General features: G+C 40.1%; 1 protein-coding gene across 1 annotated transcript; it reads right to left on the bottom strand.

Annotated features, from left to right (window-relative positions):
• Positions 1–7,442: 7,442 nt before the first annotated feature.
• GOLT1B (golgi transport 1B) lies at positions 7,443–22,321 on the bottom strand. Its single transcript, XM_075505954.1, has 5 exons — positions 22,081–22,321; positions 16,945–17,036; positions 14,881–15,059; positions 11,429–11,510; positions 7,443–10,051 (listed from the first exon to the last, which is right to left on the bottom strand). The coding sequence occupies exons 1-5, from the start codon at positions 22,103–22,105 to the stop codon at positions 10,013–10,015; spliced, it is 417 nt and encodes a 138-aa protein (XP_075362069.1). The 5' UTR covers positions 22,106–22,321; the 3' UTR covers positions 7,443–10,012.
• Positions 22,322–22,330: the final 9 nt, after the last annotated feature.

The raw sequence follows: 22,330 nt of genomic DNA, 5'->3' as shown, positions 1-22,330 counted from the left end.
TTTCCCTGTTTCTTTTCCTAATAATGCCTGGTGTTCTGTTTCCTAATTTGACTGTTCCTGAGCACTAAACTGAATGATATTTTTACAAACTTTCTAATTCCAAGGTTTCTTTCCTGAAAGGTAACAGGTCATTCATAACCCATCACTGTTTACATAAATTTAGCTTTTTTTTTTGCCATGTGCATAATTTTATATTTGCAGACATTGTTTTATGTTATTTTGACAACTGTGTATTCAATTTCATAAGCTCCTTCTGCAACTCTTTGCAGATAGCTCTAGTGTGGCTGAATTGTTTAACACCATTACCCTGAAGCTTTTAATCTCATCAGCAAACTTTGTCCTTTCTCTATTTGCCTCCATTTCCCTATCATTTTCTCAATTCCACAGACTCTCTCCCTCTTCTGTTTCTTATCTTTTAAGCAATTCATGAGAGCAACCATAAAAGCACCTTTCTTATTGGGAGCTTATTTTCTATGAGCCTTTGGTACAGGACCTTGTCAAGTCTGTTGGAAATCCAAGTCGATTGTATAAATTGGACCTCTACTGTCTGCATGTTCATTGAATCCTTCAAAGAAGTTTCTAGATAGGCAGGTCAGGATTTCCTTTCAGAAAAGTCATGCTGAGTCTGCCCCTCAACGTGGTATTTATCCTTATATCTTTTTGCATTCCTTATTACAGGTTCTACAGTTTCTCCAGACTTAACTTCAGTATCCTGAGTCCCTCTAGAACAAAAGCTGTTTGAATGCAATTTTACTGTTTCCAGACCTCAGTTTGCCAGTCGGAATAGTATCGTGCTATGAGCCCTTTTTCTTTCTAAGTTCTCTGCATCATGCTCCACCACAGAGATACATTTCAAGTTATCCTCAAACTACTGCCAACTACTGAGGTACAGAGCAGAATCCATGGCCTGGGCATAACTAAGAAAGAAGAGAAGGAAAGGAGAGGGCAAGGAGAAATGTTATCTGAACTGCAGAGGATTCGTGCAAAGCCAAAACACCAAGTTGTCTAGGATATATAGTAAAAAGAGATCTTTTTATTGGTCAAGCTGGCCCTGAACTTGCAAATAAAAATCAGAAAAAGGAGACCAAAACTCAGAGAAGCTACAGAACTTACCTCAAAACTTGCATCTTGCTGCAACACTCCAAAAACTGAAATTGCCGTTGAGTAAATGTGCCGTACAGACATATTTTTGCAGTGTTGGCTTGCATTGTCTCAATCTAGTTACACTTCCTTATGTGGGATGTTCAGCTCCAGAAGTTATCCAAGGGGCATTGACTTTATTTTTACCTCTACTAATTCAATCAGTTGTATTGATCAATCAATAACATACATTTTCTATGTTCTATTTCATTTTCATAAAACAAGCCATTGTTCATTTCTACGCTAGATTTTCCATTAATGCAAAGCATTCTGTGAACGCTTGACAGCACTGTTAAACTTTAGAAGTTTCGATGAGTAAGTTTTTCACAGAAATTAGAGAATTACGTAATTTGTATGCTGTGAGTCCAAAGTGTTTCCACAAGTTCTAGAGATTCACAAGGTGAATAGGAGCTGTGATACCTGGGGCCCTAGAGGCAGACTATGTTTGTAGAGTGGCCACAAAAACCTGTGATTAGTATGTTCCATTCCTTTTGCTGGTCTGCACAGAAGCCATGCAGAAGAGCACAGCATTCCTTCTGCTTGCTGTGGGCTCGTGAGTGAAATTTTTGCAGAAGACCAAAAGGGTTTCAGTCGTGCACGTTATCCAAACCAGAACTGAATAAACTCACATTTTAGCCACAGAAATATGAGGAACTACCATTGGGAAAATGAAAAGGCTCTATGATATAAAGCCAAATGGGGAATTTTGAAAGAGGTAGCTTGTATAATTCCGTAATTCTACAAGGAATGAAGGGCAGAAGCCCATAGCTTGATACACTTTCAAAGGTTTCCTCTTATAACGCTGGTCTGCATAAAGAGGATAGAGTGAAGGTGGGTAGAAACCAGGTTTTCCATTTAAAAGAAAGATGGGATTCCGAGATTTTTTTCCTTTTGAAATGGAATGAAAACTTCCTGTAGTAAAATGTGGGGAAAGAAATTTTGATTCAGTCAAAAGGTATCATTTTGACAAAATTTGTGTTTCAGTTTGATTTTGATCTTTTAAAATTTTCAAAGCTTTTTGTAATATAAGCCCTTTTGAAATGTGTTCCAAAGCTATTTAAAAAAACAAAAAAACAAAAAATAAAATCTTTTTCAAAAGTATCAGAATGGTATGTTTTGATCTTTCTGAAATACTTTGCTTCTACTTAGCTTTTGTACTAAAACTCAATCATGCTTAGTTTCTGCAACTGCATGAAAGTGCATTGGCACAAATATTTAAAATACAGAAACATCAACTTTCATCTACGATATTCTTCAGGGAAAACCTGTGACTGGTTTCAGTCTCAAAACTAAAACTCTTCAGAACAATTAAGAAGGTAACTGCAGGACATGATTTCCATAAAGCTGCCTTGCAGAACTGGGAATACAATTGTGGAAAGTTTTTAAAGTCCTGAAGTAAGGGAAAGAGAAACCTTTGGGTGAGAATCGTGTTGGTGTTGTAGAAATTTCCTAACAGAAAAAAGAAAAATGTGTTACGTAAATATTATACGTATCTGTGTGTTCATATATGTACAAAATTTTAGGGTAAGATAATTTTTTAAATTATTTTTATTTCAGAGGACAGGTCATTTAGAGTCTTGTCATTTTGGGCTACAACAGAATGATTGGAGAAGCTGAAATAATAAGTTTATACACAGAAAGTGATGGCTGCAATTACTAGTCTTCATTTTGGAAAAGGAGAAGAAGGAAGAGTTAGGATTCTCTGTAGAAACAGAAAGGTAAAGGCACAGTGGCCTCTCTCGTAGTCACAGGCACACGCCACCTCACAGACGGGCTCGAGTGAGATGCAAGGTTTCAGCGGACGTTATTTTCAGAGAAGCAAGATCTTTTTGTGGCAGCACCTCCTCCTGGTGCTCATTTCCATCCTCATGCCATTTTTCCACCTCCTTGGACATGCCAACTCCGCTGTATGCGGGCTCTGCTGTAAAACGGATTAATAGAGTGATCTGGGTTTAAAAAACCCAGATAAAAAGCATGGGAGTAGAAAGTAATTGCTGTAGATGCTGAAGGGTGGGAAGCGTCTAAGCTGGCATCCTCACAAAGTAATAGACTGCATAATTATACTCTCAGAAAGAAACATTTAAAAACAAGAGTCGTGAGAGAAGATAAAGGGGAAAGCAGCCACAGAACACCTGACAACCAGGAAAACACTAAGAAAAAGGCTGAAAGGAAAAGGCCTGCATGTGTGAGGGTAATTGGAACCAAATAAACACGTTTCTTGCCCTTTCATTCCCACCCACTCAGAGAAACAGCATTTTACGCATTCTTCCTGAACAAGCACTTTGTGAATGTGTCACTTATTTCTGCCCTGAGAGGCAAGAAAAACATTACGCTCTGAGAATTAACCAAGAACAGAGCTTGTTTTCAGTATTTCTTCCAGACTTCTGTTTTCTAGCTCCTCTCCTCTGCCTCCTCACAGCCTCCTCAGCAGCGGTGGGGCAGGGCCTCTTCCAGAAGGTTCCAGGCCACTGCACCTGCCTCGCCTCAGCGCTGCCCACCCCACAGCCCTGCCGGAATGGGGCTAGCTTCCTCTGCGTCTCAGAAGGTAAAGTGTCAATCATGCTTCTGAAGCGAAGCCTTCAAAAGGCATTTAAAATGAGCTTAGGTGCACCATAAGTGGGAATGGGGCTTAGGGAGATGCTGCACGTGGCAGCAGCACCTCAGAGGCTGAGTCAGCAGCAGAGCCCTCCTCAGCTGGCTCCATCTGAGGCTTTAGCACCCAGGGCCACGCAGATCCTGAGTTCTCATCAAAATCAACCCACTCCTTTACCTTTTAAGGGAAGCGCCATGATTCCTCGCCAGCCCATTTTCCCCATCCAAGGTAATTCCCAAGATTTCATAACCGCTAAGTTGCTCCTTTCTCCCCCACTCAGGCCTGCCTAAAAACTGGCAGAAAAGCAAGAGAGGGGAAACACTTGATATTTTGTGCTGTTGTGTTTTTTTTCTGGGGGGGGGTGAGCAAGTTGAGGATAATTCTCCACATAAGTTCAGAGAATCATAGAATCGTTTAGTTTGGAAAAGACCTTTAAGATCATCAAGTCCAATCGCTAACCTAGCACTGCCAAGTCCACCACTAAACCATGTCCCTAAGCGCCACATCTACACGTCTTTTAAATACCTCCAAGGATGGTGACTCAACCACTTCCCTGGGCAGCCTGTTCCAGTGCTTAACAACCCTTTCGATGAAGAAATTTTTCCTAATATCCAATCTCAACCTCCCGTGATGCAACTTGAGGCCATTTCCTCTCGTCCTATCACTTGTTACCTGGGAGAAGAGATCGACCCCCACCTCTCTACAACCTCCTTTCAGGTAGTTGTAGAGAGCAAGAAGGTCTCCCCTCAGCCTCCTTTTCTCCAGGCTAAACAACCCCAGTTCCCTCAGCTGCTCCTCATAAGGCTTGTGCTCCAGACCCTTCACCAGCTTCATTGCCCTTCTTTGGACACGCTAAGTTAGATGGTTAATGATAAAAGCCACTCAGCCAGGCCACCTGGAAGACTTGCTGCTGAACTGCTTGGTTTCAATACGAAAACTAAATCAATATTTAAAGACTGACCTAATGTGATTTTTTGGGGTGGTGTAAAACATTTTGCGCCAAAAATGCCATTTATTTCAAAGCAGTAGAATTAAATTGTAGAAATCAATGTGACATCTTGATTTCTCTGATGTTACTGGAAGAGCTTTTGAGTCCCTGGAGAAAAGGAGGCAGCTGGGCTGTGGCAAGTGGAAAGCCTGCCTTCCCAGTCTCCAAACTACAACCCGACTGCTTCAAATCCTGCCAGCCGAGAGAGGGGCCAACGTGCAGCGTTTCGGCACGAACAGCTCTCTATAAAAAGCTCAACATCTGCTTCGTGTTTTAAAGCCACACTGCGGTTCCCCAGTCTAAATCAAATCAAGCTTAAAAAGACTCCAGAAGTACAGAACAAACCGGCCCGATATTTTCAAGACATTTTTCGGGTCCCACTTACCGGTTGTAGGGCTCCGAACTGTTGGCTCGTTGCATGGCTGATTTGAAAAGAAGACAATAAAACGTATCTTTTGCCCTCATGAGATATCGCCACTTGATCTCCAGTCCCCGGCTTTGCAGGTATAACCCCGCTCAGTGCCTCGGGGACCCTGGGCAGCATGGGCTCCCTGCTGGTGCTCACAAGGAGCCCCCGAATCCCGCGCAGCCCCCAGGCCCTCCCCGCCGCCCCGGCGGGCCTCCGCCGCCTCCCCGGCGGCCCCCGCGCGTTTGCCTTCCTCGTGGCTCCCCCTGGCGGCCACGGGCAGCCCCGCGCCCCACCGGGGGCCTCGGCCCGCGGGGTGACCGCCGCCGCACCTGATCGCAGATGGGCCGGTTCGGACCCGAACCGAGGTTCAGAGCCAGGCACCCAAAAAAGGAAAATAAAGAAGTTGTGGGTCACCTGCGTTTTGCCCGTGGTCAGCTCCGCTGCCAACGCAGCGGTGCAGGAGGCCAGTTCTCGGTTATAAACATCTCGGATCTTAACGAGATCTATACCCCTGTACCAAACAGCAGGTTAAACACTGTTGCCCTTTCAGTAGAAAAAGTCCTGTACGTGGTAAGTCAGCTAGGAACCCAACGCTTTTATGAGCTTTCAGCATCATATGCAACAAGATACTTCAAACCTCTATATTTTTATAGGAGATCCATTACATTCCCCACCAAATGTTACTACTACTTTCAATGAAAAATGGTATCTGCTAGAAAGAATACAGGAATACACATGCTTTTCAGCAAGTATACCTCCAGACATGCACTACTTCAGCAGGTAAACTAGACATGTTAATGACTGGTAAAAAACACATAAATGCATTTCTGTAACTCGATCTTAAGCAATATCCCAAATTATCAGTCGTAACACGTAGTTTGAGATAATGAATTCTACACCAAATTACTCCCCATCAGTCCTGTAATTTTTCTGTAAATTGTTACATATTTGAGGAGGATGCTTTAGCATATAATAATTGTGCTGAAATTAGGCTTGGCGAGGGACTACAGCAGCTGCAGAATCTCTTTGTTGGACTGAGCATGAGATCCAAGTCTTCTGAAAGATGCTTTAATATGCCATGCCCAATACTAGAGGGGTAAAGCTTAGAACAAACGGGCCACAAAGGCCAAATTCTGCTGGGTGACTTAGTCTGGTAATGGCACGCTAGTGCTGTCATAGCTGGTAATGGCAATGTGAAGGGTGGAAGTGACAGCCAAGGCAAGCCAGGACATACAGACAGGAGTCCAAGGGTTGGCAGTAACATCTGAAGAGACAGCAGGGAGGCATACATACTACATCTGGTTTGGGGACGTGGACTCTATAATCCGGCCTGATAATCAAGTGAACTAGAAAAGCAACAACTTTTGATGAGTCTGTACCTTGAAATCTGGCAAGGAAACAATTTTAAAGTAATGCGATAAAACCTTGCCTTTGACATCTACTGCAGAGACAAGATACCTTTCTTTACAATGTTTTTGACACAGACTCTAAACTACAGAGGTACCATATTGTGAGCAATAACAAAGTCAAAGTGTTCCTGGTTAATAAATGGCAACCATTCACTGAAAGTAACTAGCCATGAGCTACATACAGATTAACATTATACCTCTCACAGTTTATCAAATATAACTAGATGTAGCTAGGATTTTTTCCTTTTAAATTAGGAAGTGATAATTCTTTGGAATTGTTAGGATAGAACTAACTTCGGTAAAAGCTAGTTGAGAGGCTGGAACTTCAGTCAAAATAAGTTTTTAGGGCATTAACTAGCACATAGCACCAACACACCACCTCAACAACCAATTAAAATCCCTGCTTTGCTGTTCTCCCTCTGTGAAAATCCTCAGCAGCGGGCTGCAAGCTTGCAGCGCACTACAAAACAGTAAACCTGTTTATCAGGCCGCTCTCTAGGATATAGAGAGCCCATGATCATATCCTTGACCTAAACTGAAAGCACACGGACTAGAACCTGCTCTAAGTTCTAGACGTGTGCCCTTTTTCTCCTAAAGTTTCACAGTTATTTCCTCAGAAAGGAAAGGAGGGAGTTTAACAAAGAAACTATTTCCCATGTAACTGTAATTTCCACATTTTGTTGTGATGTGTTTGAAACTGGAACCTGAATAACCAGGGGGATGTTTATGTAAAAGGTTTATTGTAAGAAAAAGAGGAAACCCTTCCATTTAAGATTAATCAAAGACATTATTTACTACAAAAGTCACAACAGTGCAAGATAGCCAAGCAGTAACAGCATGCACTCCCTAACCTTTGGAAAGGAAAATTTGTCAAAACACTTTAAAATGTGCACATAAAGAGACACAAACACAAATTATAGAAAAAGGTACCCATTTATTCAAGGTATGACAAGGATATTTACAGTATTCATTTGCTCAGAATAAGATCCATCCTTACGATTTTTAAAGCAGCAGTTATAAATTACATTTAAAAGGGGAAATGTTCCAAGCACGTTTCTGTTAAAGATATTTTTACGACAGAAACACTTTAAGGCTAAGCCGTTTTGACCTTTGCTGCCACCCACATTTATCTTGGCAAAACTGTCTCAAAGACAACATTACCTTGAGGGATAAAGACTATGCTAAATTCAACATACAATTTTGTTCCCTCAGACGCTTTTCACAACAGTTCACATCTGACAAAAAATGACTTTTGATTTAAAACAATGAATTAAATAAAAGTGAGATGAACTGCCTACATCCCGGCATTTCCAAGGGCTAAAAGGTCATATACAGCAACACATTCATCACCTCCGAAAGATATCATCAGATTTCTTGATGAAGGTACTTCAGCTTACCGAGCAATTTGCTTTCAAGGCAGAGCTCCATAGTCATGTGGTGCAATCCACCTTTCCCATCACATTAGTTTTCAAAAGACAAGAATAAAAATCTTCAGGTAGCTGACTTCCAATGTAAATGATGAACACTGTCTGCTTTAAACAGTACTTGATTCCCACAGTACAGACTAGCGCTCTACCAAAGCAAACAAGATGAGTCTGCTAAACTGCTGTAGTGTTATTCTCTAGGCATTGTAACACACAACAGATCTACGGGAGCAGTTAAAATTGGTTCATCTCTTGAGGTAGAAGCCACAAGTCATATTTAGTCCCATCTGTAAACTACAGCACACATGCCAGCATGCAAATACACCCATTTTTTGTCATTTATAAAATAAAACCACTGATTTTTCAGATGCTATTCATTGTAAATATAATGGCATTTTTTCATTGAATGATTTTGTGCCTGTTTGAGAAGGAAGCAAATTAAACATTGGGAATAGCAGACTGTGGCTATTTATACAGTTGTAATGAAAATAAAACATCTTGTACAAATGAACTTTGTAGTAACTTCCAAAAGGGTTGGTATATGAGCAATCTTCTTAACTTAAAAGTTATTTTCAAAAATACCAATTTTAACTGCATAATAAAGAGAAAAAACCCACTAAACAGTCATTAGACCTTTAAGACTACATAGCTACTTGAAATACTAACATCGCATTTCAGTAATTTTTTTAGGATTACATTTAAGGGAAAAGAAAAACAGAAAGCCCCAAAGCCTCCACAAATACAATTTACTTAATGATCACATTTTGTTAGGCGAGGATACTACGTAACTAAATCTATTGAAAGTGCACGATGTTTAACATTCCAATAGAAGAAGAAATGTGACCCTTGCATTAGTAGGGGACATTTATTCCAGGTTAGCTAAGAATCTCTGTAACAGCAAAGTTGTTGCTGTGACTGATAGAAGTTTTAAGTTATTTGAAGATGACCCAAGCAACAAGTTACAAAACATATGGAGATTGGCACTTGATCTTTAGTTAGCCCCATTAGCTCAATTTTCTCCCCAGAGACTCACGTACACAGAATTTTAAGTTTTCATTTTATTACTGTAAAAAATAAAAGTCAATTTGTAGTTCCAGAGTAAACAAAGAAACCTTAGCTTCAAACTATTTAAAAACAAAGGTTCAAATTTTGGTAAGATACATTTCACAGGGTTCATGTCAGCACCTTAACCAAATGCATTTTTCTGTGAACTAAGTGTATTTCACTAAGTTTTCATGTTAGTGACAAGGGGCTACATTCTCATCTGGATGCACATGTAACATGACTCAAGGAGAACAAACTGGAAGGAGCACAAGTCAGTTTCCAGAGTTCCCTGTTGAGCTCTGCATGTTCAGAACCACATTTAAGACTGAAGTTATTAAAGATTGACCTTTTGCATATTCCGAAATGGAAGGCAAATACAATCAACTTAGATTGGCTTTGAAACATTAAGATAACAATGTTTTATTTCAGCCACATATTTACAAAAATGTTTACAACAGAACCATGTAGGGTTTGCCTTTTTTTGTCATAATATACTTAAAGATGAATAGTCATCTTAACCTTCATGCAAAGATGCATCTCTCGTTACACAGGAGGTTTTCTGTTTGTTTTTTTGCACTCTGAAGATAGCAAGCAGAGGGTTGGATAAGTTTGGGTCATCCCTAAAAATGTAGGCCTGTTTGCTCTACTGCACCTTCAAAATAAGGAGGTAAAGTACAGGCTCCATTAATTCCACAAGGGTTCATTGCCTCTAGCATATTTTCCAAAAACAACAAAAGTAGTCTTGAACAGTTGTAACGTGGGTTATTCCATGACTTTCACCTCTTCAGTTTACTTCCTGAACTCTGGAGTTACTTTCCTAGAAGCATACTTGCTGAGCTTCTTTTCTAATGTATATTGTTGACTATACGTTTTAAATTAAACTGTTATGTAAAGAATGTAACAAGCTTTTCCTTTGTACACAACTTAATCTTTGTGCTGAGTATTCTTCAAAAGGATTTATAAATAATACAGTAAGTTTAGAATCAGTCTTCTGCCCTCTTGTCATTATACCATGTTGTTGCTTTCTCCAACTTTATCTACAAGCTGCAGAAAAGGAGACAAAAAGGTTTTAAGCTGCATGGCATTTATGTACAGTGAAGTTACTCTCAAATATTACTGGCTACTTGCACAGTTAGTATGCGACTGAAAATGAGAGTCAAATAGTACTCACCGCGGTCTCATGATTTAAATTTGTGAAAATTAAAAATCTTACATTGCAACAGTGTTTCTGCATGACATGTTTTTCTCATATAGACATTAACAGTGCAACATGAAGATGCAACAGAATGAAAAAGGAAATAGAAGAATGCAGATAACACTGCTAGCTTAATGATTAAAACAAAACAATACAGTATCAGCCACACATGCATTAGTAGACCAAGTAAGATATTTCAACTGACCATTACTGTGGATTCTCTTCTGAGCCTACGTAGGCTTTGAATAAAACATTAACAATTATCTTTTTAAAACAAGATTTAACCCCATTATGATCAAATTAAATATGACTAAGTAAGATCAATTGACAAATGAAGCATTCAATTGATCATAAATTATGAGCCAGAACTTGGCCTAACTGTAAGATTGGAACAGATGATCTCAAACACCATTTTTTAAAAAACAGGCTGTATACATCTAAATTATAACCCCTAGTAATTTTGTAATAGTAGCTATTAAAACTATTGCTTTCAAAACTAGGGTTAGAAATGTTTGTGTTAAAATACATACAGAAATTAGCACAGTAAAAGTAGTTGACTGAAACACCCTAGATTACCATCTTCCTGGCACCTCTAATTGTCTTCAAATCCCTGGCTATTTGGTTAAGTAAATGGAAAACTGCATTTGAAAAAATACAAATCTTAGTAAATAGCAAGATGTAGTCTGGTGCAGTGGTCCTTAATAAATATATTTGATGAACGATTATGCATCATGATTATGCATCATCTGGATTCACCATACAAGCTGCAACTTAACACTGAACTAAGCTTGTTTGCTTTTACAGGCCACTTTTCATAAATATATCCAAATACTACCCAAAGAAGAACAGTGTCCTCCTCATCGTACAGACAGGAAAAGAGGCACAGAACAGTGGCATGATTCACCTATCTAGTCACCTAGGGCCAACAGTGAAGCAGGAAGCAGAACCCCAGCGTTCCAAGTCACAACCCAAGGCTCTTTCCACTTCACAACCTGTAAGCAGGGGCAGCTTCTGCAAAGGTGTCCTTTTGTTCCTTTTACATCTAGAAGTTTCTCACTGGGAATGAAGGTGATCTGTATGGTGCAAGAACTATACAGGAATACACTCAAAGTCACTGTTCTAAAGTTATATTTGCTTTATTTCTTATGCATTTCTACTATTGCTATAACAATGGAATAAAAAAACAGTACAAGCTTCAATTTTTGCATGAAGTACCAAACACTTACCGAGCTTATACCAGGTAAATTCAAGAGATAGCCAAGAACTGGAACTCTTCTAATAAAGCCAACCACCACAGGAAAGAACCCCCTTTAGGTAAGATATCAGAGGATTGTATTAGTTTTTATAATTAAACTATTCTCATATTGCTATAGAATGAAGAAATAGGAGGTATTTTTTAAACCAAGATTACATAAAATCTTGTAGCTTGTTAGCAGCACATTAATTTTACCAAATATATCAACATACATTCCGCAGAGAAAGGAGAAAACCAGGAAAGAAGCACCTTATTTTTACATGGACTTAATTTTCTTCATAGCTGGCAACCCTCAGTCAGCTCTTCAAAAAATAACTAAAGAAAGAATACCCTACTTCGTCAACAGCACTGATGCTCCCAACTAATTTCTCAAAATTACCATACACATTTTGAGATAATTTCTTTTTACATTATAGGAAATACATTCTTGCAACACCCGATGTAAAAACAACTGAAGTTAATCCTGAGTAATCCCCTTTGAAACCATATATGGTATTTTTTACATTAACTAAAGAAAATTAAGCATGACAGAGTTGTGTATTCACTTATTTGACAAATTCATGTGAAGTCTGGTATTTGAATCATGAGCCAGGGGATGTTGCCTAGCATAGCTGCTATGGTGTAGCCCCCTGCACTGTCCGCTTCATCTCTGCAACAGAAAAACAAATTTTCAATGGCAGTATCTCAGCTGTTTGCAGTCAACTGCAGCAATTCAGCTGGTGGTGGAATTCCGAGTTGTCTCTTGTTGAGCTACACATTCCCTGCATAGAATAAGGATTAATGTGTAATGAAACCTCAGCCACAGTGAAACAGTGAAGTTTCACAAGTCATCATCCTCTTCACTACACTGGTAAAAACTATTTGCTGGATAATATCAATACCAGCAAATTTTTCCTGGAGATTTTCTTTTTTTAAAGACCGGATCATTTCAGTGGTCCAGTAAATTGTGATGCAAGGCACACAAACCACTTCTAACAGATTAAAACAATTGGTGTAGCCAAGAATAACTAACAGTCAGTATAGGCAGGATAATGTTCTTAGCCATAACTCTGGATGCCTGCAATCTGAACAAGGCTCCAAAAGCAGCTTAGAGTACAACAAGAGATACTGTCCCATAATAGTCTTCTCCAGTGAATGCAACCTGAGCATGTGAAAGTATGGCAAGAGACTAAACCTCCGATGGGAAACTTGTGGCAGCATGTTAAGGGAAAGACATCCTAGATTTAAACCAGAGTAAAATAATAATTGCGTGTCTGTCTCACTTTAGTCAGATGCATCTTTAAAAAAAAGATAAGTATCATCTTTGCAATCCTGTCTTTTTTTTAAGTGTTCTTGGTCACCAGTACCTAACCTTTGCTTTGTGGACAACAGGGGCTCTGCAATTACCGCTACAGGGCATAGGAAAGGTGACTGTGTAAAAGTAGTCTAGATATGCAAGACAACAACCTACGAGTAAAGATTCTAGACGGATCTGAACACCTAGTGGAACTGGTTTAGTGGTCTAAAAATCAAAAGACTGAAAAAAGTACAATACAGTGGTTTATATTTGTACTATCTTAGTCTGAGTTGAAGTAAAATTACTAGAACTGCTAAATTGCTCTTGATAAAGATAAAGGTTTTCCATATAAAAGTCCTAGTAACCCACATGACTAGAACCATTAGGACATACAAATGCCCATCCTCACAACATACTGCGCTAACAAATCCAAAGGTGCATAAGTTGACCTGGTATTCTTTGGGCCTAAGAAAATTATGTACTTCAGAGACCAATGATAACCAGGGACATTTTCTGTTATGTAACCAAACAGCAGGATCCTGAGGAATCATAAAAATGGAGCCTTTCCTCAAGCATCATTTTATAACTTCTTCAGACAGGGGCAAGTTGCCAAAAACACAATAATGGTTGAAATGAAGACTGAAGAAAAACAAAAAGCTTTGCCTGAAATAGTAACTAGCTAACATTGTAGCAAGGGATTTAGATCCTAAGAACTATTAACCACTAGAAAAGATGGTCTAGAGATGTTTTAAACTAAAACAGAGCAGATAAACATTCACACCTGGAATAATTATCTATCCCTTGTTGATACTCTTCTGGCTAAGGGACAGCCCTAGTGACCTAGGGATAATTACTGACCTTCGATAATCCCTTCAACATTATTTTACTCTGCTAGCCACTGGCTAGCACCAATAGATAATCCATAACCATACCTGCTTAGACATCGTAATTTATAATTCTTTAGAGATCTTTTAAAAGGAGGGGTATTTGGTTGGAAACACACTACTTGCTGATTAAATCCAAGTGCTACATGCAAGAAGGGACAAAGTATTCAGTAAAATACTGTGATTTTCAAAACACTTGCAGTGGCAGAGTTCAGAGTAATACAGAGTAGAACAATAAGAACTTTATATTAAAAGCCAAGTTAAGATTTTCTTCTAAAATATTTAAACATTTTATCTAAACTAAATACAAGATTAACATACAATTTAACTGGGTGGAAAAAAAGAGCACCATGAGAAGAGTGCTTTGATTTTGATTAACAGGAACTGTATTATTTAGCCAGCAGCTGAACACTTTGAAAATATTTTAGGGGTCTGTTATTAGCTTAATAAACATTAATGGAAGTGTCTTCATCTGAAGAGAAGTCCAGGAACAACTAAAAGCCTCCCTCCTTATTTATTAGCATATTTTTGTACTTTGTTTTATACTTAAGTATGAAACTTCAACCGTGGAAATAAAGATAAAATATAGATATAAAGTTTGTAACAAGTCAAATTCTTTCACCATTACAATTGCATTTATGAAGTTAAATGATGCATTGTGAAAGCTATAACATGTATCGGGATCGCTGTTCAAAAACTAAGAATTGTCATCTTTTCTTAACTCAGTCCAGATAATGCTAACCAAAATCAGCAGTTCTGACTATACTAGGGCACAAGTGTAATGAAACACGAGAGAAAACATCTGTTCACTGGGCTACCATACTAATGAAATGGTAAGGTTACAAACTTAGGATGTTTGTAACCAAGTATTTTGCCCCATTTGTTAAACAAAAGAACAAACTCCCCACCAAAAAAAATACTAAGTATCTAAGTTGCCTTTTTTATGAGGAAATATTTAAACTTTGCACTGCTAACAATTTGGACTCCCAGATATTTTGAAGCTTTACAGTTCTTTGGTTAGACATAAACAACATTACCAAAGTCAGTTTGGTATATGCCTCAAACATTAGCAGATTTAAGTCTTCGAAAAATACTTACCAACTTTCTACCTCTTGCAAATGTAAATCAACAACTTTATATAAAATCTATCAAAAGTGAACATTTAAAGGATGCCGCTTTGTCAGCTGTAATGCAGCAACACTAAATGAATACATTTATTCCTAGATACACCAATACAGAAAGGTATTTTGAAACAAGTCTTACCTGAATAATAGGAAGAACCCATAAATTTCGAGGATCATTCCTATTAAAGGCCAACCAATGAGAACTATGAGCACACCACCCAGGAAAAAGCCCGTTGCTTTCATTTTGTGTTTTTGAAAGAAGAATCTAAATGTTCTTTCTAAACCAATAACAAACGACAAGCCAGCCACAAATAAAACCTAGAAAAGACAAAAACCAACCAAAGAAAGAAAATAGCTAATTATATTCCTAAGTTTAGGATGTAGACATATACATATTCTACCAAATTAGACTGCATTTCTTGCACAAGTTTTTAGTATTAAAAGACAGATGGTGAGAAGGAATTTACTAGTGATTTTCTTTTGTAAAGTCCATCTTAAAGCATATGTAGCTAGCATTCAAAACTCTTTTCTCAGCTGCTTAAAAAGCAGAGTCTACCTTTGTGGCCTCTGACAAACACAATCACGTCAAAAGACCTGGTGACAAGAGTTATGTTGTCATACAGTCCTGTATCATAAGTACAATGATTACCCGCAAGCAGTGCTGAAGCTTAGTACCACTGACAGGAAAGGTTCCTAAAAACTGAGAACAGACATGTTACAAAAGCAGCTCTGTTCTGTACCATGGACGTCTTCAATTGCTTGTACTGATCTACTGAACAGTGCAAAGCCAAAAAAGCAAAACAGCTGAAGAGCATTATCAGTTATCTTCCTGGTGTTTTTTTTTTGTTTTTGGGGTTTTTTTTGGTTTATTTTTTTTTTTACTGTGTATAGTCTTTCCACCATTTACTAGTTCCAGCATAGACTGAACACTATCACAATAGTTCCAACCAGTTAGAACTACTTTTAGTGTCCTTTAGCAACAGGACCTGTAATTATTTCAGCTTGTAAGCATACATCTGGGCAACATTTTTGCTGAAAAGGGGATTTTACTCTAGGTTACAGATGAAATCTAAGTTTTGTATGTTATTTAATAAACCACTTTCTTGCCACCTTTTCCCCTTTCTGATATCACTTTTTTTTTTTAAACTTTCTGTAAGCATGCAGTACCTTTTCTTGCATTATCTTTGGTTACCATATAGCCTGTCATTGTCTCTTCCTACCTATGGTTTCATCATTTTCCCTAAACAGGATCTCATATTTCCACCTTACATTAGGGAAAAAAAAAAAGCATTATTTTATTTTTTACTCTTCCACTATACACTTTATTGATGGTTCAGAACAACGCTTCAACTAATGCACCCAAATTCAAATATACATTTTAAAATTTTCCTTCAGTGAATCTCAGTATTTGACGCTGCTGCCACAGAATGAAACATATTAGTTTTCACCACAGACTTCCAGGCATCAGCAAAAGAGGATGCGAACCTCTACCAGGCTGTGCTCTTGGCTGGCTGGCAAAGCTGAGAACAGCGGAGGCACAGAGATTATCGGATTCAGAAAAACACCCTGTCATTTTATATTTGCTTTGGATTGGGAATCTTGTGTACCAGAACTAGGATTTATTTTCTATCCTGCTTTAAGTGAAAACTTTGATTAGGTAAAAACTGAAGACATTAAATCTCTCTACTGTGAAGGGTGAGTGGCTCTTCTAAACACAGACTACCAGCAATTCATACTTCTTTCTTTCCTCATAAAGCACAGCAAAGCTACATTTGCTAGCATGTACAGAACACTTCACTATTCTTATCCAAATAGATACTTAAATTTGACAGTTATCTTACAAGATCACAAAAAAGAAAGCGTTAGTAATGACAGCCAATCTAAAAAAAAAAAAAAAAAAAAATAATCTTATTTGCAGCAGCATAACAACTGTTGAACAAGCTGCTTCTTGTCTGACCAACATACCGCAGGCATGACCTGAAGGTACGATATTTAGACTGATGTGAGCTGCTCTAACTTTAATCAGGAAAAATGATTCACTCATATCACTGAGCATAACTCTTCCTTTATACCAAACTGCCACAGTATTTTTTGTGATCCAGTTTCAAGTTGATAACATTGTTCTATATTTAGTTTATTTTTAATATATCATACACTTAATTCTAAGCAGTGCAGAATCTAAGACTAAACAGCAGGCACTTACATTTCCAATAGCCAAAAGAGCTTTGTCAAAGAAGAGTATCATTCCAAAGAAAAGGAAAAACACTCCAAAGCCTGTTAGTCCCATTCCAATCTCTGAAAAAGAAACAAATTTAGGCACGTAACAAAACATAGTACCAGGAAAAACTGATGCATAAAAATTGTGAAAAAACTTACTTAGAACATCCAGTCTACACACATTTTAAATTTATAGAAAAACTCAGCCTATTTTATGACCACCTAAAAAACTTTCCTGAGTGTACAAATACAGTAAGTCTTCAGGACATCAATTACTTCAATAACAGACAGAGATCTTTGGAAGCTGCTTATCAAAAAAATACATATTTGGAACTACATACTGAAATTGAATCCAACAAAAGAAGCATGCATGCATATACACATACGGCAAAGACATCCCTTTTGGTTTACTGCTAGCATGGAGAAAAGGATTGTTTTGTGAACAGATAATGAAAATTTTTTTTCCACTTACAACTTTTATCCCATTAAGTTTACCACAGTAACTTAAGTACCCTGGTCCTTTCCATCCTCCTGAGACCTCACATTCCACCTCCCATAATCTCACATAGCAGTCCCACTTCCCACAACTTCTGGACTGAACACAACTCAGATGAATGCTGTAGGCTCCTTCCAAGTTGCACATGCACTGGACAGCTACTAAACACCAGCTCGGGTCTCCAGCCAGTTTTCACAAAATTAGTAGACACTAAATATCTTTGCATTCTGCCTGTCTGTAAAGGTTGTTCAAGAAATATTGGGAAAGCAAGAGTAGGATGGAAGATTTGTTTCTCTGAGAAACTGGGCTAGAAATGTCAAGCTATGATTAAAGCTACCATTTGACAATAGCTTCTGAGGTATCTTGAAGACCATACGTAGAAATACATTCTACTTTTAAAATTAAGCCTCTAAGGCCTTCCTTTGACTCTCACGCAGACTGAATAGAAGAGAAGTAACAGGAACAGCAACACAGCTGCAAAAATCTTTGCATTTATCCATGCACTCACCCTGACATTACTGCTGTCTCTGGTCACAGGGATTTTAGAAACATACAGGATACATAAAAACAGCTAGTGAAAACAGCCATAATACTATAGACAAGCTGGCAGCCCAGTTTGCATCTGTGTGCATATATATATACATAAAAGATCCCAGTAGTTTTGTATAGTCTAGCCTGAAATAAACAAAAAACCCCACCCACACTATCATAACATTCACTGCTACTGTTAGCCAGATCTACCTAAGTGTGTTTTAGTTGCACTTTTGACTGCAATGTAGTAGATCTAGCTGATCATTTACTGTTGCTTGAAGAGCTCAGGAGTATCATTCTGCATATTTCCAAACTTCCATTTAGTTACTGCAAAAAAATTTCAAAACAGCTCAGAGTGAAGAGATTTGTTACAGCAACATTCAACTTTCCTAACTTCTGTAAGGGCTCATCTTTCAGCAAGGTTGCAGACCACACGGTGTTAAATCTGTAGTTCTACAATGTCACCTGCCACTTTAAACTTTTGCTATGAGCATTTTAACCACCCAGAATTAAAACTACTGTAACCTGCTACAATTCATTTACTGCAGACATTCTCAATATTCGTTTACAATGAAAAATGGAATTGCAAATTGTATTTGCAATGAATCTGCTGACTGAAGGCAACATAACAATTGCACTCTGCCCTTTTCTCTAGTACTCTTTACTTTAGAGGAGCAGAAACAATCTGTGTTCTGGAAGGAAAACACTTGGAGGCAGGACTCCAAAGGAATTACCAGCTGCCAATAAGATAAATATGCAATCATGGGAAGCGAGTATTCATTCCTCCCTCAGATACAGCACAAAGTAGGGATCTAGCAAGATGGCAGAGGGCAACTCCCAACAGCTGCTGCAATTACTACTCTGACACTTCTCCTGTATTCACTTGAAACATGTTTGTAATCACCCACTCCTACAACAGATTCAGATTCACTTTAGAAGTCAACCATATTCTCTGGTTAGTGGAGGGAAAAGAAAAAAAAAAACACCACCATTCTCATCATCCCAAAATTACTGCTGAAAGAAGATGACTAGCCAAGGACTATTCTTTCCTTGTTGCCAATATCTCAGTAGAAGGTATTACTGACTTGATTCATATCAAAATTTGGAAATATATTTGACTAGCATCCTTAGAGGAATTAAAAAAAAAAAAAAGCACCGACATTTTGTACATGATCTTTGCAACAATGAACCAGGAATTTTTATAGGGGGTGTGAACTATTTTTAAACGCTTTCTCCTGCGCCAGAAGAGCCTTCCCATATTACTCAAATACAACACTTCAGTGCCTAGAAATGCAGAAACACATACTAGCCATGTGACATTTACCCAGCTTTTTTTTTTTTAAATGATTATGATTTACTGAGAGGAAGGAACAATGCTTTCTCAACGTTTCTGCAGAAATCCCATAGGCTGTGCAAGAGTACTGCAGCACTTTGATACATTGCTTGTGAAAGTTCAGGAAAGACAATGCACATCCTCTATCTTCTGCATATAAAATAAGAATGGAATCCTGCACTATAGGCTCTCAGAAGACAAAAATTAATGCAGTTTATGGGTCTCCTGGTTTCGGCTGGGATAGAGTTAATTTTCTTCCTAGTAGCTGGTATAGTGCTGTGGTTTGGATTTAGCTTGAGAATAACATTGCTAACACACTGATGCTCTAGTTGTTGCTAAGTAGTGCTTACACTAGTCAAGGACTTTTCACATTCCCATGCTCTGCCAGGTGCACCAGAAACTGGGAGGGGGCACAGCCAGGATAGTTGATCCAAACTGGCCAAGGGGCTATTCCATACCATATGATGTCATGCTCAGTATATAAACTGGGGGGAGTTGGCCAGGTGGCAGCGATCGCTGCTTAGGAACTGGCTGGGCATCGCTCCGCGGGTAGCGAGCAGTTGCATCACTTGGTTTTTCCTGGGTTTTGTCCCCCCCCCCGCCCATTGTTTTCCTTTTCATTACAATTTATTATCCCCCCGCCCCCCAATTATTAAACTGTTCTTATCTCAACCCACAAGTTTTCTTACTTTTGCTCTTCCGATTCTCTCCCCCATCCCACCGGGGGCAGGGGGGTGAGTGAGCAGCTCTGTGGTGCTTAATTGCCGATTGGGGCTAAAATACAACAATACGTTATGAAAAGTTTCAATTTTTAATTATTAAAAAATTAATTTGTTTGGGAAAAACTAAGTGCATTCTTTGCAATTACGGGTGATTTATAACACCATTCAATGAATCGCTTAAAAAATGTTCTAGACTACAGCTGCAAATTTAACTTTCCAAACATCAATTAATGCAGTGGTCCTCTCCAGGTATTTATCACACTACTCCACCAGTGACTCTATGGCTAACTCCATAATTTTCCAAACAGCAGTGAGTTTAAAAATATCTGATGAAATATCTTCAGAATTTCAGAAAAACAGTGGAAAACACCCCTAAAATCCCCTGAACTCCGCAGTATTTTACTTACTACTCTTGGCTCTGACAGTTAAAACCAACAGAGTCAGCCCTGGAGTTAGCTGAAGGTCCCAAACGTGGAACTAAGAAAAGGAAAAACAGTGAACAGATGTCCCCTTTCTGAAGAGATTTTTCTTTTTTTCCCAATGAATACTCTGGACAAGAGGATAGGGGAATGGGCAAAAGCAAAGCCCACAGGGTTTAATCAATCAGAAACCTAAAAATTAACCCCAAGGGTTAGTACCCATCCCAGTAACAGAGCACGGCACCTGAATTTCTCAAGAAATCGTTGACCTTGAATGCTGCTAACCTGCTTTTCTGCCCGTCTTCATCCTCGGCCTTGACTGGCTCTCCAATACCTCCGTTTCCAGTATCCTGCTATCAAGTTAAAGTTAGTTCTTGTAACTTTTTTTTCTACATCTTTCACACTTACCTTCCTTTATAACTGACACTACGATGCTTATCAAGCAGGCTCGTTTCCTTTCATGGCAACCATGTCAGAAATGCATCATATGTGAGATGCTAATTTAAATCAAAGACCTAACATTTTCCTTTACCTTGCAGTTTAAACTCTTATGAACCTCTTTACTACGATTTCTTTGTATTTTCCCTTTCAGCATCTCTATTTCCAAGTATTTCTATTCAGTGAAAACAAAACTACAGTCACATACAAGTACTCCTTTTTTTCCACTTCAGATTGAGCACCTGGTCTTCACCTTAAAACCCCCTCAGTGGTACCTGCAAACGCTCAGCGTGACAACAGCAAGTTAAGAGAAACACAGTAAAGCCACTAACATGTAATTAAGCGATTCCAAACCACTCATGTCCACACGGAGGCATACTAGAAGACATTAGCTAATTGTTACTTCTGTTTACCGCTCAGCTTTCATTCATTCTCGCCATCGCCACACCACCGCACCCCTGCCAACACGGCAGAGCTCAGAGCCCAAGACAAACGCTGGCGGCAGCGGCGCTGGTGTTAGTGTCCTCCTAAGGACGAGGGACTCAGCCCCGCCGAGCGCTCCGCTGCAGCCCTACATCCCATCCCACTTGCCGTTTTACCCGGCAGCTCACGCTACCGCCGCTAGACCCGAGGCCCAGGCCAACAGCCCTCACAAAGCGGCGGTGCCGACAGGCGCGGCTAGGTCAGCTCCGCCTGCGCCCCCGTTCCCACCCACGGCCAGTTTCCAGCCGCTGCCCGTCGGGGACCGCCGCGGGGCAGCAAACGGGCGTGCCGACGCCCCTCCCTCACCCGCACAAGCCGGCGACTTCCTCCCCAGCACCAAGAGCCGCCTCTGCACGCCGCGCTCAGCCAGAGCACCGGGGCCCCGAGCGGGCGTGGGCCGAGGAAGGAGACGAGCTCTCCGCAGGGCGCCCCGCCACAGCGGCCCGGCCGGGGCCCTGAGTCCCGACCACTCCAACGGCTGCAACCGACGCGCCGCGGGCGCAAATAAAGGGCGAGGGGACCCGGGCGGGTCCGGGACCGGTGGGCCAGGCCCGCCCCGCGTTGCTCGGCCACCACCAGGGTCCCGTCCCCGCAGCCCCCGCCTCCCCGCTCCACAGCTCGGGTGCCCCCACCCCCGCGGCGGGCGACCCGCTGCCCGCCTCCCACCGCGGACTACTGGTGGGGAGGGGGCGGCGCTTACTCTGGGTGTCTGAGAGGGAGATCATGGTGGCGGCGGGCGCGCGGCGGAGAAGCGGCAGCTGCAACGGCCACGTCTTCCGGAAACACGCAGCCCCCTTCGCCTCGCCGCCGGGTGAAAGGGGGGCGCCGATTGGCGGGGCCGGCGCCAATCAACAGCCGCGTTGTTCGCGCGGCTGCGCCCCCTCCCATGTCAGTGCCCGCCTCTCTGCTTTTATTAAAGCAGGCGGGAGCCTCGCGGAGCCGCTGCTGAT

Source organism: Mycteria americana, chromosome 1 (genome assembly GCF_035582795.1).
Source record: "Mycteria americana isolate JAX WOST 10 ecotype Jacksonville Zoo and Gardens chromosome 1, USCA_MyAme_1.0, whole genome shotgun sequence".
NCBI lineage: Eukaryota > Metazoa > Chordata > Aves > Ciconiiformes > Ciconiidae > Mycteria > Mycteria americana.
Note: the sequence above shows the minus strand (reverse complement) of the source record. Positions and strands in the feature narration are given on the sequence as shown.